Genomic DNA, 17,012 nt, shown 5'->3' with positions numbered 1-17,012 from the left:
TGCCCTCCTCCCCACCCCCCTGCTTCCACGGTGCCCTCCTCCCCACCCCCCTGTTCCCACGGTGCCCTCCTCCCCACCCCCTGCTCCCATGGTGCCCTCCTCCCCACCCCCCTCCTCCCACGGTGCCCTCCTCCCCACCCCCCTGTTCCCACGGTGCCCTCCTCCCCACCCCCTGCTCCCATGGTGCCCTCTGCCTCCCTCCACTCCTTCAGCAGCAGGACCCCTCTGGCCTGTGCCCACCTCCAGGCTCCATCTTGGTGGGGAGAAGGCTCCCCGGGGACCAGGCTGGGGACACCCTCTCCTGCTGCCCTTTAGGTGGCTCGGGCGCCTTGCACCCCCTCCCACCTCCACACCTGGCCCAGGCCTCTGGCTGTCTGGCCAATCGCGGTGTCTTTGTGGAGCTGTCCCTTCCTCTGTCGTCACGTGAGCCTGCGGGTCCTTGCTTCGAGGGGCTGGTGGCACGTTCCTGCTTACTGAGCCTGCAGCTCCCCCTCTGCAAGCATCCGATTGTTCCATGCCCGCCAGCCAGCCTGCAGCCCCACCAAGTCCTGTGGTGGCCACGAACAAAGGCCACCCATGCCTCCCTCCCTCCCTCCCTCCCTCCCTCCTTCCCTCCTTCCCTCCCTCCCTCCCTCCCTCTCTCCTGGCCTGGGCAGAGGCCCTGGAGACAGGTGGCCCAAGGGGGGCTCCCAGACTGGGCACAGCACAGAGGGTGGAGGGGAGGGAATTACAGGGCCTGGGGTGGGTGTGGGTATTGCACAAAGCCAGCCCTGTGTGTCCCCTGAATGCCCAGCTTTGTCCCAGGCCCCAGCAGACAGACTTGGGCCTTGCACCATCGGGCTGGGCCGCCTGGGGCTCTGGACGGGCCTTGCCCGGGGATACAGGAGGTATAGCCACAGGGGAGTGGTCCCAGGCCTGGCCTTTGCGTGACCCGGGCTCTGTCGTTCCCTTGGGAGTGTAAGTGTCCCACAGGCAGTGACAGGGGCCTCAGGCAGACCTCACCAGAGGTGACGTCCTGGGAGGAGCAGCTCTGACTTGGTGGCGCTTCTGTGCCGTGTGTGGTGGAGAAGGGGTGAGGGGCGGCGGGCGCTGGAGGCTGGCAGGGACTTCCGTGGCGGGAAGCCGCCTCCCACCGGCACACCTGGGGCACATCGGTCTAGTCAAAGCTTCAGAGAAAACCCCGCTGGTGGCAGGAGGGGGCTGGCCTCCCAGGCGTGATGGCTGGGGCCAGGCCCGGGCCGGCAGGAGGCGGGCATGGGCCGGGGATTTGAACTTGTGTCAGGGTGTTGGTGGTGGAGGTGTAGGGGTATGCAGGTGTTGTCTGTTAAGGTACAGGAGTTTCAAGGTGTGTCTCCATGGGGCTAGGTTGAGTGCTGTCTGTCAGAGTATCGGGGTTTCTAGGCGTCTTTGGTGGGATGTAGTTGTGTTGGGTGTGAGAGTGTGGAGGCGTGCTCTGGTTGTGCACGCGCACACACACATGCACACAACCCTGCACATATGTTCCTGGTTTCACGGTACCCGGCCCCGGCTTCCTTCCACACCCTTGGCCCGTGGGCTCTGCTCGCTGCCCCTGCCCGGCCAGCTACCCAGGGCATGTTCCATGGTCTCCCCGCAGTCTTTCCCTGCTGGGGCCCTGGCCCGGCGTGCCCTCCGCTGCTCACCGGAGACGGTGTGAACCTCCCCCTGCACCCTCATGGCCTCCCTAGTCCATGGGGGATGGTGGGGGGGAGGGTGAGCTGCAGTCCTGCAGGGGTGGGGGCGGGGGTGGTGAGCTGCAACCTCCACCCGAGCCTCACGTGTACCCTGTCTCCACAGCCGAGCTGGAGTTCGTGCAGATCCTGGTGATCGTGGTGGTGATGATGGTGATGGTGGTGGTGATCACGTGCCTGCTGAGCCACTACAAGCTGTCCGCTCGCTCTTTCATCAGCCGGCACGGCCAGGAGAGGAGGAGAGAGGACGGCCTTTCCTCGGTGAGTGGCCCGGCCCGGTACTCGTCTGAGCCCAAAGCCAAGGCTAGAAGAGAAGCCGCCTGGCGTGGTCTGGAGCAGACCCTGGGGCCGGGCAGACGGCTTTGAGATGCCACGTGGCCTCCGCCTTGTGCCAGCACTGTGGACCTCACGGCTGGGAGGAGGAAGCTTCCGAGCAGGACGGCCTTGGTGCGCATATGCTGTGCGGGGAGTGGGGAGCAGGGAGTGAATCGCAGGGGCCAGCATCGCCCAGCCAGGGCTGACCCAGGCGGGACTGGAACAGCAGACGGGAGACCGCTGCAGCTGGCCACCACGGGACTGGTGTTCCGGGAACTTCAGAGATCTGGGGCTGAGGGACAGGAAGCTCATGGACAGCTGGATAGATCTGCTGAGCTCCCTGTGCACCAGGCTGGGACCAGGGGACAGGCCCGGCCCGGGGCTGCAGGCAGCAAGACTAGAGGGGAGAGATGGGGGCCGCCCCCAGCGGGCCAGGCTCCAATGCAGACGGGTTGTGGGAGAGGGCCGAGACCCAGCCACCGGCCTCCTCATCCTGGGAGGCTCAGCCTCTGCAGCCTCCGCTCAGAAGTGTTCCAAAGCAGGTTGTGCATCTGCACCAGACGCAGATGTGTCCCTTGCCAGTCCCTAAACAGTGCAGGGTTGTAAGCCAGGCCCTCGAGAAGGCCCAGGTTCCAGGCTGGTGAGTCCTGTTTCCTAGCAGAGGCCGAGCATCTGCAGATTTGACGCAGATGGCCTGGAACCACCCTCCCACAGTGCCAAGAGCCCCCATCACCAGCACCTGTTGGTCCCGGAGTCCTGGAGATGAACTCAGCCTAGAACTTGCTGGGCAGACACTGCCAGTCGAGTCATGTCCCCTGTACCACCCCTCCCCCCTTTTTGGCCTTAGTTATTTCTCAGACAGGGTCTCATCTCTGCCAAGGGCCACCTGCAGGCCACAGCCCTCCTGCCCAGGGCCCTCGGGAGCTGGGGGCCGCCACAGCCGGCTTGCTGATTGAGATAGGGTCTCACTACCTGCCCAGGGTCCTCGGGAGCTGGGGGCCGCCACAGCCGGTTTACTGATTGAGATAGGGTCTCACTACCTGCCCAGGGTCCTCGGGAGCTGGGGGCCGCCACAGCCAGCTTACTGATTGAGATAGGGTCTCACTACCTTTTTGCCTAGAACTTGAGTCACTAGGATCACAGGCAGCAGCACTGTACCCAGCAGCCACCGTTGTGTGGGCAGTACGTGCTGGTATGTGTGTGTGTGTCCTTGTGCTGGTCCTGGGGCTTGAACTCGGGCCCTGGGCGTTCTCCCTGAGCTTTTCACTCAAGGCTAGCACTCTACCACTTGAGCCACAGCCTGACTTCCTGTTTTGTGGTAGTTAACTGCAGCTTAGAGTCTCATGGACTTCCCTACTGGGGCTGTCCTTGAACTGTGATCCCCCAGATCTCAGCCTCTTGAGTGGCTAGGATTACAGGCGTGAGCCACCGTGCCTGGTGCCCATGTTGTGTGTTTTGATGTGTCAGAATGCAGGCATTCCCACGTTATCTCCTTGAGACCACATGTTGGGGCCTTGGCGTGGGGGGGGGGGGCGGGCATCCAGTGGCTGAGAACTTTCTCCATCTGTGAGGGCCAGGGCCGGCTGAGGGGGCTCTGTCTTGCTGTTGAGTGTTTGGAACAGATGCACATCTCTGCAGCTGGTGTTTCACGGAGGGAGACTGGAAGCCCCCAAAATCTAGGCAGGCCGGGTGACGGGAGCAGCAGCCTGTCCCCAAAGCTGGGGGCCACCGGGTGCCAGGACGGCAGGGCCAGGGCTGGCCGCGTTCCCGGGAACGCCTGGGGCTGGCAGTGCCACCCAGGATCTCTGCGCTGAGCCAAGGGGCGTTGGCCTCTGCCCGAGCGGGCGGGGCCACCCCTGGCAGGTCGGGGCGCCTCTGCCGGCGCCGGGCCCGGCCTCGGTGCGTCACCCCACTGGCAGGACAAGAGTTCCGGCTCTGGTGTGGTGGCAGGGACGTGGTCAGTCCCCACCCAGCCCGGCGTGCATCTTGAGGGCCAGCGGCCTCCGCCCAACACGTCCACGTGCTGCCGGCCCCGAGCCCCCGGCTGGTGTTTGCTGTCCCCGTCACCCAGCAACGGCGGCTGCCGGCTGCGTGGCGACTGATCCGTGTGTCCTGGCTGCGGCCGGCCACGGCCGGGGTTGGGAGAAGCTGGGGCTTCTGGAGGCGGGACTCTAGCCCGAGGCCAAGAGCTTGTCCAAGCCGCGGAAGCCCGGAGCTGGTGGGGAGGACCAAGTGTGGGAAGAGCAGAGGGAAGCCCGGAGGTGGAGCTGGCCCTTGAGGGCGTGGGGGGCAGACGGTCGGCCCGCGGCTCCCAGCTCGGCCATGCCTGATTCCTGGGGCACCTGCGAGCTGAAGCAGAGCCCCCCGCTTTGCCGATGGGCTGATGGCAGGGTGCCTGGGACACCTGGCCGGGTAAACACCGCGTCTAGTGAGGACCGACCCGGACAGCCGCTCCCTGCCCGTCCCCTCCCACGCGAGCCTCAGCTGAGGAGTCTCTGCGCCTCGTGGCCTCCGGAGAGACCCCACGTGGCCGCCAGACCTGCGCCCTGTCTGTCCACCCCGGCTAGCCCCTGACATGCCTTCCAGCTGTGGCTGCTTTTCAGGAAAACTCCACTGTGTGGAGCCACAACCCCACCCCGCCCCACCCCGCCCCGCCCCGCCCCGCCCCGCCCCGCCCCGCCCCGCCCCGCCTGCCCTGGGCACTGGGGACAGGTGCACAGGAGGGGCGGAGGTGGCGCTGAAGTCAGTCCTGAGCGGCCCACCTCCCCCCCCCCCAAGCTGCGTCGGGGAAGAAGGGCACCTCACGCTGGGACCACGGGGACACGTGGAGGCTGAGGACGCATCCCAGGTGGACAGAGTCGCTGACCATCTCACCTGGTGCTGGCGGGGGCCGAGGCTCGGCGCTTCCTTCCCTGTCCACACAAGGCTGTCATTCTGCTGGAGCTGGCAGAAGCTGCCCGCATCCAGCCACCTCTCCCTGCTCAGCCAGGGTCTGGGGTGAGGAAACCCGGTGTCCTCCTCTCGGTCCCCAAATAGGTCCTCAGATCTCCGCTGGCTCTCCTCCCAGGCCCAGCCACAGGCAAGGTCCACCCAGAGGCCTCCGGTGTCCCGGCCCACCCCAGGCCTGGGGCCAGGCTTCTTCCCTGTCCATTGTCACTACCGCCTGCCACCGCCCTGTGTCTGCCAGGCGGTGGCTTGTGGGGCTTGAGGGTATGATCTTGGCACTGGGGGGGGCCGAGGCTCTGGGGGGGACCGAGGCTCTGGGGGGGGCCGAGGCTCTGGGGGGACCAAGGCTCGGGGGGGGGGGCCGAGGCTCGGGGGGCCGGCTGTGTGGCTCTGAGTCTGGAGTTGGGGCAGGCACTGCGCCCCACCCAGCTGACCGCTGTGTCCCGTTCCGACCTGCAGGAGGGGTGTCTCTGGCCCTCAGAGAGCACGGCGTCCGGAGGCGGGATCCCCGAGGTGAGACCCACACCATGTCCCCCACCATCCACATCCCCTACCCAGCCACGTCCCCCACCAGCCACATCCCCTGACCAGCCACATCCCCCACCAGCCACATCCCCCACTGGCCACATCCCCTGCCCAGCCATGTCCCCCACCGGCCACATCCCCCACCAGCCACGTCCCCCACCAGCCACATCCCCTGCCCAGCCATGTCCCCTGACCAGCCATGTCCCCCACCAGCCATGTCCCCCACCAGCCATGTCCCCTGCCCAGCCACATCCCCTGCCCAGTCATGTCCTCCGCCCAGCCACATCCCCTGCCCAGCCACGTCCCCCACCAGCCACATCCCCTGCCCAGCCACGTCCCCCACCAGCCACGTCCCCCACCAGCCACATCCTCTGCCCAGCCACATCCCCCACCAGCCACATCCCCTGCCCAGCCACATCCCCTGCCAGCCACATCCTCCACCAGCCACATCCCCCACCAGCCACATCCTCCACCAGCCACATCCCCCACCCAGCCACATCCTCCACCAGCCACATCCCCCACCAGCCACATCCCCTGACCAGCCACATCCCCCACCCAGCCACATCCCCTGACCAGCCACACCCCCCGCCAGCCACATCCCCTGCCAGCCACATCCCCTGCCCAGTCACATCCCCCACCAGCCACATCCCCTGACCAGCCACCCCACCAGCCACATCCCCCGCCGGCCACATCCCCTGCCCAGCCACGTCCCCCGCTGGCCACATCCCCTGCCCAGCCACGTCCCCCACCCAGCCACATCCCCTGCCCAGCCACGTCCCCCACCAGCCACATCCCCTGCCCAGCCACATCCCCCACCAGCCACATCCCCTGACCAGCCACCCCACCAGCCACATCCCCCACCCAGCCACATCCCCCACCAGCCACATCCCCTGACCAGCCACATCCCCCACCCAGCCACATCCCCCACCCAGCCATATCCCCCACCCAGCCACATCCCCCACCAGCCACATCCCCCACCCAGCCACATCCCCCACCAGCCACATCCCCTGACCAGCCACATCCCCCGCCCAGCCACATCCCCCACCAGCCACATCCCCCACCAGCCACATCCCCCGCCCAGCCACATCCCCTGCCCAGCCACATCCCCCACCCAGCCACATCCCCTGCCCAGCCACATCCCCCACCAGCCACATCCCCTGCCCAGTCATGTCCCTCACCGGCCACATCCCCCGCTGGCCATGTCCCCCACCAGCCATGTCCCCCACCGGCCACGTCCCCCACCAGCCACATCCCCCACCAGCCACGTCCCCTGCCCAGTCATGTCTCCCACCGGCCACATCCCCCACTGGCCAATCCCCTGCCCAGCCCACTCCCCTGCCCTCCTGTGCTGATGCCATGGCCACCCTGTGCCAGGGCCAAAGCCTGACTTCAGAGGCTGCTGCCACACAGCCTCTACCACACAGCCTCACTCCTGCTACCGCGCCCTCCACACCTCTACCCATACCCCCACCCCACGCCCTCCACACCCCATACCCTACACCCTCCACGCCCCACCCCACACCCTCCACACCCCACCCCACACCCTCCACACCCCACCCCAACCCTTCCATACCCCCACCCCACGCCCTCCATACCCCACCCCACACCCTCCATGCCCTGCACACTCCACACCCTCCACACCCCAACCCATGCCCTCCACATCCTCCACACCCCACCCCACACCCTCCACGCCCTCCACACACCACGCCCTCCACACCCCACCCCACGCCCTCCACACCCCACCCCAACCCTTCCATACCCCCACCCCACGCCCTCCATACCCCACCCCACACCCTCCATGCCCTCCACACCCCACACCCTCCACACCCCAACCCATGCCCTCCACATCCTCCACACCCCACCCCACACCCTCCACGCCCTACCCCACACCCTCCACACCCTCCATACCCCACCCCATACCCCCACCCCACACCCTCCACGCCCTCCACACCCCACGCCCTCCATGCCCCACCCCACGCCCTCCACACCCCACCCCAACCCTTCCATACCCCCACCCCACGCCCTCCACACCCCACCCCATACCCTCCACGCCCTCCACACCCCACACCCTCCACACCCCAACCCATGCCCTCCACACCCTCCACACCCCACCCCATACCCCCACCCCATACCCTCCACGCCCTACCCCACGCCCTCCACACCCCACCCCACACCCTCCACACCCCACGCCCTCCACACCCCACCCCATGCCCTCCACACCCCACGCCCTCCACACCCCACCCCACGCCCTCCACGCCCCACCCCACGCCCTCCACGCCCCACCCCAACCCTTCCATACCCCCACCCCACGCCCTCCACACCCCACCCCACACCCTCCACACCCTCCACACCCCAACCCATGCCCTCCACACCCTCCACACCCCACCCCATACCCTCCACGCCCTACCACACGCCCTCCACACCCCACACCCTCCACACCCCACCCCACGCCCTCCACACCCCACCCCAACCCTTCCATACCCCCACCCCACGCCCTCCACACCCCACCCCACACCCTCCACGCCCTCCACACCCCACATCCTCCACACCCCAACCCATGCCCTCCACACCCTCCACACCCCACCCCATACCCCCACCCCATACCCTCCACGCCCTACCACACGCCCTCCATGCCCCACCCCACACCCTCCACGCCCTCCACACCCCACACCCTCCACACCCCACCCCACACCCTCCACACCCCACGCCCTCCACACCCCACCCCACACCCTCCACGCCCCACCCCACGCCCTCCATGCCCCACCCCACACCCTCCACGCCCTCCACACCCCACGCCCTCCACACCCCACCCCACGCCCTCCACGCCCCACCCCACGCCCTCCACACCCCACCCCACACCCTCCACACCCTCCACACCCCACACCCTCCACACCCCAACCGATGCCCACCCCACCCCACGCCCTCCACACCCCACCCCACGCCCTCCACACCCTACCCCTCGCCCTCCACACCCCACCCCACGCCCTCCACACCCCACCCCACGCCCTCCACACCCCACCCCTCGCCCTCCATACCTCACCCCACACCCTCCCCACCCCACGCCCTCCACACCACACCCCACGCCCACCACACCCCACCCCACGCCCTCCACACCCCACCCCTCGCCCTCCACACCCCACCCCACGCCCTCCACACCCCACCCCTCGCCCTCCATACCCCACCCCACACCCTCCCCACCCCACGCCCTCCACACCCCACCCCACGCCCTCCACACCCCACCCCTCGCCCTCCATACCCCACCCCTTGCCCTCCATACCCCACCCCACGCCCTCTACACCCCACCCCACGCCCTCCACACCCCACCCCATACCCCCACCCCACGCCCTCCATACCCCACCCCACGCCCTCCACACCCCACCCCACACCCTCCACACCCCACGCCCTCCACACCCCACCCCACACCCTCCACACCCCACCCCACACCCTCCACACCCCACCCCACGCCCTCCACACCCCACCCCACACCCTCCACACCCCATGCCCTCCACACCCCACCCCACACCCTCCACACCCCACCCCACGCCCTCCACACCCCACCCCACGCCCTCCACACCCCACGCCCTCCACACCCCACCCCACACCCTCCACACCCCACCCCACACCCTCCACACCCCATGCCCTCCACACCCCACCCCACACCCTCCACACCCCACGCCCTCCACACCCCACCCCACGCCCTCCACACCCCACCCCTCGCCCTCCATACCTCACCCCATACCCTCACCCCACGCCCTCCACACCCCACCCCATACCCCCACCCCACACCCTCCACGCCCCACCCCACGCCCTCCACACCCCACGCCCTCTACCCCTCACTGCGCTCCTGCCCCTGCCCACGCCCTCCTCACTCCTCTCCCTCTCCAGCCCCAGGTCTACGCTGCGCCCCGGCCCTTGGACCGCCTGGCAGTGCCCAGCTTCGCCCGGAGGGAGCGACTCCACCGCTTCCAGCCCACCTACCCGTACGTGCAGCACGAGATCGACCTGCCGCCCACCATCTCTCTGTCGGACGGCGAGGAGCCCCCGCCCTACCAGGGCCCCTGCACCCTGCAGCTCAGGGACCCCGAGCAGCAGCTGGAGCTGAACCGCGAGTCGGTGCGCGCTCCCCCCAACAGAACCATCTTCGACAGCGACCTGCTGGCCGGGACGGTGCCAGGCGGGCCCTGCGCCCCCAGCAGCCACTCGGGCATCAGCGCTGCGAGCTACAGCGGCGGCGGGCGCATGGAGGGGCCGCCCCCCGCCTACAACGAGGTCATCGCCCACTACCCACGCCCCTTCCAGCACCAGCAGAGCCCCGGGCCCCCCTCCCTGCTGGAGGGGCTCCACGCACCCCACCTCACCCCCCTGGAAAGCAAGGAGGACAAGCAGAAAGCTCAGCCCCTCTAGGAGCCCGCGCGGCTGTAGGAAGAAACAAACGACAAAAACAAAACAAAACAAGGCAAACACTCTGCACTGGAGAGAAGAGGGGCGCCCGAATCCACATATAAATATTTACATGTTCTGTCTGGTCTAAATGCACAGCTCCGAAAGCTTGCAAAAAAGCAAAAAAAAAAAATGTTTCAAGCCACATCGTGAAAGCAAAAAAGGAAAAAAAAACCATTCTATAGTAGTCTCTTTTTTTTAGTTGAGCTGTGTGCACGAATGCTTAATTTTCTTTCGTTAATGATGGTTTCACTTAACTTTAAAGACATATTTGCACAAAACCTTTGTTTAAAGATCTGCAATATTATATATATATATATATAAATATAAATCTATATAAACTAAGAGAAACTGTATGGGGGGCAGGAGTATTTTTGTATTAGAAGAGGCTTATTGAAAGGAGTTGTTTTCCGAACTCGAAGAGGAAAGAAAAAGGCAATTTTTGAGTGCCAACTCAAAGTGTGTATTACCTTGTAAAGAAAAAAATATATACAAAGCAGGGGTCTAGAGTTATTTATATAAATGTCAAGATTTTGCACTATTTTTTAATATAACAATGTCAGTGCTTGTTGGATGGAAAGTTCTATTGTGTCTGTCGAGACGTCTGCCAGGCAGGGGTGTCCCCTGTCTCCTGGTCCCCTCCTCTCTCCCCCGTGCCCCACCCTCCATCCCCGACCCCCATCCCCCGCCCTCCGTCCCCTGTCCCCCGCCCTCCGTTCCCAGCCCCCCGTCCCCTGCCCTCCGTCCCCCGCCCTCTGTCCCCATACCTCCTTCCCCCGCTCTCCGTCCCCCGCCCTCCGTCCCCTGCCCCCTCCGCCCCCCATCCCCTGTCCTCCGCCCCCATCCCCCGCCCTCCGTCCCCCGCCCCCCGCCCCCTCCGTCCCCCGTCCCCCGTCCCCCATCCCCTCGGTCTGGAGAGGCCCTGGCAGAAGGGCACCCCATCCTGCACAGTACACATTCCCGAGAGGGGACACATTTCCCCACTGGACCAGGGGACCCTCGGATTGTGGGCAGAAAGAAGCGCGAAGCCCTCTGAGGCACCAGCCTCCTGGAGGTGGTTTTGGGGTGGGGTTTTTTTTTGTTTTGTTTTGTTTTTGTTTTTGCCTTTTCACAAATGAAAATAAACTCTTCTTGAAGGAGTCTTCGTTTTTCTTCCTCTTGGATAAGCTAGGCGAGCCTGCCAGGCAAGTGGGCACTGCCAGGCCCGCAGCCAGGCCCTGGCCGGCCGGGCCGGAGCGCGTGGGCACGCTGGCTCTGGCCAGAGCAGGCCGCCTGGGTGGCACTTAGTGCCCTCGGCACAGGGCCCACGTGTTAGCATTTGGTCTCCCTACAGCCTCAACTTTCATTGTATGTGACAGAGAAACACGTGCCCCCTCCCCCCGGCCCAAGAGGCCAGGGAGGAGCTGGGGTCGCTCCCAGAATCCAGAGGAGAAAAGCCAGGCCCCACACCCCAGAACGCACCCCTTCTCCCAGGCGTTCACGTTCCTTCCCACCTGCAAATGGTTCGGTTTGGGGCTGTTTGTTTATCAGTGTTTCCATAGCAACGTGGCAGCCCTCAGCCGGGGGTGCACTCAGGCACCGAGCTGGGGGTGCACCCAGGCACCGTGCCAGTGGCAGGTGGGGTCTGCGAGGGGCAGCGGGGAGCCGCCTGCCACCCGCTCCTGTGCCAGACGCATCTGGCTCTCACCTGAGTGCCAGTGAGCGCGCTAAGCGGCCACGACTGCCAGCTACTTCCCTCTTCCCTGAAAATCAGCCGTTTTGCAAGCTTGCCCGCGGGCCTCTGCAGGTGGATGTGGATTCTCGTCTCCGGCTCCCAGGCTGGAACCTACTTGCTCTGCAGCCTGGCCTCCTGCGCACACCTGCTCTCCACGCTTCTGAGCAGGGTTCTCAGGGCCGGGTGCCTGTGCGCACGCCTGTCATGCTAGCAACTCGGGAGGCTGGGATGGAGGACTGCATCTCGAAGCCAGCTAAGAAAACAGGGTTTGCTGTGGCCGCTGCGGGGTCCCTGGCCTGGGCGCCCTCTGTGTCTGCCCTGTGTGGAAAGCGTCTGTTGCCGGGGGGGGGGGTCAGGTGCCCTCCTGCCTGGGCCAGGTGTACCTGGACAGGGTCTCACCGAGGCCTGTCCACAAAGGGCGGCTGCTGTGTCCATGTCGCAGTGCCCCGCCCCGCCCTGCACACGGCCCTTCACTGTCACCAGCAGCATGTGGCTGCCTGTGGACCTCAGGCCCAGCTGGGAAGGCCCCCGGCTGAGTCTTATGCCGGGTGGTGCAGCTGTGTGTCCTGCCTGAGAAGGGGGTGGGGAGGGGGGAGGCTGCCCAGGCCTGAGGGCGGGCGCACCCCTTGAAGGTCGTGCCCTGTGGATGCCGCTGGCTTGTGCCTGGGATCCTGGCTGTGATCCAGGAGGCAGAGATCGGAGGACCACGGTGCAAAGCCAGACCTCGGTAGGAAAGCCTGTGAGACTCTGATCTCCAACGGACCAGCGAAAAGCCAGAAGCGGCGCTGGGCCAGGCTGGAGAGGAAAAGCCGAGGGGCACAGGAAAAGCCAAGGGATGGTGCCCATCCCAGCTGGGGGCTCCCACCTGTCATCCCAGCTACTCAAGAGGCTGAGAGCTGAGGATCCCGGTTCAAAGCCAGCCCAGGCAGGAAGGACCCTGAGACTCTTGTCTCCCATAAACCACCAGAAAACTGGAAGTGGCGCTGTGGCTCAAGAGGTAGAACGCCAGCCTTGAGTATAAAAGCTAAGAGACAGCACCCAGTCTCTGAGTTCAAGCCCCAGTACTGGCAGGAAGGGAAAGACTAGCCTCGGCCTCAGGAGCAGGAACCCCTCACCTGTCTGAGGGGCAGGAAGCCGGGCTCCCCGGGAGCAGCCACCCCCGCCTCGCTCTTCACCAGCACCACGTGGCTCGGCCGCACGGGCGTGCGGGCGTCCTGCGGGGAGGGGGCTCCTCGGCAGGGGGGGGCGGGGCCGCCCCCTCCCTCCAGTCCTGACCCCAGCTGGCGTTGGCCGAAGTGACTTCAGCTTCCAGGCTCAGGTATGGCCGAGACAGAACATTCCAGACATGAAGAAGTGGGCGCTGGCGCTGGGCAGAACCCGCGGGGCCGCGCCAGCTGGTGAGGTTTTGTTCAGCACTTTGTTCTGAAAGCAAAAGAACTTTTTCTAAAAATAAAACAAAGTATGACCAACAGCTTCGTCGTCAAACGATGTGGGACAAAATTTATCTGAACGTGCAGATGATTTTTTAAATCAGCCTGTTTCTGTGCAGCTCACTCCTGTGGCTACCGCAGTGCTGGGTGCTGGGTGCTGTGATTCTGTGGTGCTGTGGTGCTGGGTGCTGTGATTCTGTGGTGCTGAGTGCTGCAGTGCTGCGGTGCTGTGGTGCTGGGTGCTGTGATTCTGTGGTGCTGTGGTGCTGAGTGCTGTGGTGCTGGGTGCTGTGGTGCTGAGTGCTGTGGTGCTGGGTGCTGGGTGCTGTGATTCTGTGGTGCTGAGTGCTGTGGTGCTGGGTGCTGGGTGCTGTGATTCTGTGGTGCTGTGGTGCTGAGTGCTGCAGTGCTGCAGTGCTGTGGTGCTGGGTGCTGTGATTATGTGATCCTGTGGTGCTGAGATTATGTGATTCTGTGGCCCTGAGATTATGTGATCCTGTGGCCCTGTGATTATGTGATCCTGTGGCCCTGTGATTGATTATGTGATCCTGTGGTGCTGAGATTATGTGATCCTGTGGTCCTGTGATTGTGATCCTGTGGCCCTGTGATTATGTGATTCTGTGGTGCTGAGATTATGTGATCCTGTGGTGCTGAGATTATGTGGTCCTGTGGTGCTGAGATTATGTGATCCTGTGGCCCTGTGATTATGTGATTCTGTGGTGCTGAGATTATGTGATTCTGTAGTGCTGAGATTATGTGGTCCTGTGGTGCTGAGATTATGTGATCCTGTGGTGAGATTATGTGATTCTGTGGTGAGATTATGTGGTTCTGTGGTGAGATTATGTGGTTCTGTGGTGCTGAGATTATGTGATCCTGTGGTGAGATTATGTGATCCTGTGGTGCTGAGATTATGTGGTTCTGTGGTGCTGGCTGCTCAGTCCTCTCCCTCTGGGGCCTCCTCCCTTGCCATTCCCCCCCCCCCAGAACTGAGCCCAGGGCTAAAATCATGATGGGATTCTCAGCTCATTAAAAGGCTTTTTATTGAGCTCAAAATAATTAAATGTGTCTGTGAGAGCATCTAGCCTCACTTGGTGGGCGCATTCCAAATGACTTTCTCCTTCTGAGACAGGGTCTCGCTATGCAGCCAGCCTGGCCTGGGACTCACGCTCCTCTGCCGCAGCCTGGAGAGCCAGGCTCACGGGCCTGGCCTCCAGGGCCGGCTTAGAAACGAACTTTTGAGTGTCATACTCAAGAGGCTGAGATCTGAGTTCAGAATTCAAAGCCAGCCTGGGCAAGAAAGTCCATGAGACTCTTATCTAATTAACCACCAAAAACCCTGACGTGGAGCTGTGGCTCAAGTGGCAAAGTGCCAGCCTTGAACAAAAGAGCCAAGAGGGAGTGCAAGGCCCTGATTCCAACCCCAGAACCCAGCACAAGAAAAAAAGTGATTTTTAACTTATTTTTATTTTTATTGTTTGATCGTGGACTTGAACTCTGGGCCTGGGCGCTGTCCCTCAGCTCTTCAGCTCAAGGCAAGTGCTCTACCACCTGAGCCACAGCGCCACTTCCAGTTTTCTGGTGGTTTATGGGAGACAAGAGTCTCAGGGTCCTTCCTGCCTGGGCTGGCTTTGAACCGGGATCCTCAGCTCTCAGCCTCCTGAGTAGCTGGGATGGCAGGTGGGAGCCCCCAGCTGGGATGTTTGATCCTCCCTCCATGGAGTCTTGGCCATGCGTCCCCTCCGGCAGGTTTTGGGGTCTCTGACCTGAGCCCCTTGCGCGGACAGCCCAGCCTCCACATGTCCAGCAGGGCCACCTGACAAAACCCAGACCCCCGAGGAAGAGGGGCTGGGGCTCGCCAGGCCGCGCACGGTAACCATGTGTCTCTCTTACAAGCTGGAGCGGAGCCGGAAGGCCGGAGATCGGCCACGTGTGATTATCATCTGGTTTGGGCTGAGCCTTCTAATAGTTTCCAGAAAAACCCGAACCATGGAAAAGCTGGTGCCGTCTTGGAGGTCCTGGGGCTCCTCGGCTCTTCCTGGTGCAGGAGGCTTGCATCCTGCTGGCTGGCTCTGCCCCTGGCCTTTCGGGCTGCACGGGAGGCTCTGAGGAGGCAGGCGCTGGCCTTGAACTCGGCACCTCTCTGGTAAGCAGCCTCTGATAGACTCGTCATCCACCTGGAGGGCTGAGCCTGCTCCCCGCCTTGAAGTACGTTGAACTTGCAAAATGCACTCTTACAAGGGAGAGAATTGTCCTTCTCTCCTTCACTCCTTCCAGACCAAAGTAACGCAGGTGTGAGGGCTGGTGCCCGGTAGCCAGCGCAGAACCTGAGGCAACCTGCCATTGGAAGCCACACATGATGCAATAAAGGACCCAGAACAGCGCACCAAATCCGACTGCCCACAGGCCCTTACAGGAAGGACAGACAGACCCCCTACACAGTCCCAGCCACCACTGTCTGGGCTGGAGACAATCCCCGGGCTCAAAAATCAGCTTGGAAATGCCTTTACTTGCGAGAAGGAAAACAAGGCGATCTACACCGGAGAGAATTCCAGGCTGAATGTGGTGGGACCCCGGCCGGGCCTCTCCCGACTCAGAGGTCCCTGCTGCTGGCCCCAGGGGGAGAGGCTGGGGAGGGTCTTGATGCTTCCAGATGGGGTCATCGGGAAGGGAGGGGCATCCAGCCCTGCAACCCAGGGTCAGGACCCCTGGACTCGTTGGGGGGGGGGGGGTGTTGGTGGCGCCACCTGGTGGCCATTCTCAGGATGGCGCCCTGGCCGGCACCCTGGTGACCTGCCTGACACCTGGCTCAGTCCCTGAGCGGCACTTGTCACGTGGGGCGGCGGCGGCGGCGGCGGCGGCTCACCCAGCTCACTTGGATGCACAGGTGTGTGTCCACCTGCGGCTCAGGCATCCGCTTCCCGCTCACGCCCGATGTGAGGCCCAGTGCCCAGCAGCTGCCCACGGGCGCCCTCTGCCCTGCGCCCCCTCCCGCCCTGCCCCTCCCTGCCAGGGCGGAGGGGTGAGGGCGAGGGCACCCCTCCACCAAGGCCCCAAAGAGCAGGCCTGGGCCCGAGGGCCCGTTCTCGGTGGGCCTCTCTCTCCTCTGCACGGGAGCGAGCTGGGGGTCGCTGGCCGCCCTGACCCCGTTTCCAGGCCAGGCGTGCGTGCCAGCAGTGCCCAGGATTGGGGGTGAGGGGCTCTGGCTGGAGGCTCAGCTGGATTCACTCCTGAAGGATGCACACCACCCGCTGGGGAGAAGTGGGCAGACCAAGGTCCAGAGAGGTTAAGGAATGGGCCGAGCACACACAGCCAGGAGCGTGGCGCCGGGCCAAGCGCTCGCCAGCTTTCTCATCTTTGGCTCTGAGGTGACGGCAATTGTCCGGGGAGGCGGGGAGCCCCTCCCTGAGCCTCCCAAGCCTCCCCTGCTCCCCGCCCTCACGACTGCTCCCATCACACGCCCCCCCTGCCCTGGAGCAGAAGATCCTGTGGGCACCACAGGACACCACCTCCACCGTGAGGACCCCTAGCTGGCCAAGGAGCGCCACGTCCCCCAAAAACTGAACCCGTCCTCCAGCACATGTGGCTGGAGGCCAGCGCCTGTCTCACAGGGCCTGCCACGTGGTGTCTGGCGGCGGCGCCCCCAGAGACGCAGCTCCCAAGGGGCCGGCCCCACCCCGCCCAGGTAACCTGCACCCCCCACAGCCCAGATTGGGGCCTGGGTTCAAATCTGACTCCTAGCACCGGTCTCGGTGCCCTTCTTTATCGGGTCGCGTCAGTCACCCCGGACTCAGCCCTGGTACAGAGCCGGTGTGTCCCAAACTCAGCACAGAGACAGGCGTGTGGCGTGGCACACCCCTGTCATCTCAGCCGCTCAGGAAGTGGAGATGGCAGGGTTCTGGGAGTCTGAGGCTCCCTGGGCAACATGAGCACAAT

At 64.3% G+C, this 17,012-nt stretch overlaps 1 protein-coding gene and 1 long non-coding RNA gene across 3 annotated transcripts in view; one reads left to right on the top strand and one right to left on the bottom strand.

Moving 5' to 3' along the window:
* Positions 1-11,074, top strand: part of Pmepa1 (prostate transmembrane protein, androgen induced 1) — a 41,746-nt gene extending 30,672 nt beyond the window's left edge. The window contains exons 2-4 of the mRNA XM_069990049.1: positions 1,816-1,970; positions 5,430-5,483; positions 9,381-11,074. Of these exons, the coding sequence (XP_069846150.1) occupies positions 1,816-1,970; positions 5,430-5,483; positions 9,381-9,899 (728 nt within the window). The 3' untranslated portion in view covers positions 9,900-11,074. The remainder of the gene's footprint in view (positions 1-1,815; positions 1,971-5,429; positions 5,484-9,380) is intronic.
* Positions 11,075-14,199: 3,125 nt separating this feature from the next.
* Positions 14,200-17,012, bottom strand: part of LOC138805356 (uncharacterized) — a 13,640-nt gene continuing 10,827 nt past the window's right edge. For both annotated transcript variants that reach the window (XR_011365503.1, XR_011365502.1), the window contains exon 5: positions 14,200-15,413. This is a non-coding gene — a long non-coding RNA (uncharacterized lncRNA). The remainder of the gene's footprint in view (positions 15,414-17,012) is intronic.

The sequence above is a fragment of the Dipodomys merriami genome, unplaced genomic scaffold (assembly GCF_024711535.1).
Source record: "Dipodomys merriami isolate MVZ:Mamm:240054 unplaced genomic scaffold, mDipMer1.0.p SCAF_39, whole genome shotgun sequence".
Classification (NCBI taxonomy): Eukaryota; Metazoa; Chordata; class Mammalia; order Rodentia; family Heteromyidae; genus Dipodomys; species Dipodomys merriami.
The sequence above is the reverse complement of the archived record's forward strand: the minus strand, read 5'-3'. Positions and strand labels throughout refer to the sequence as shown.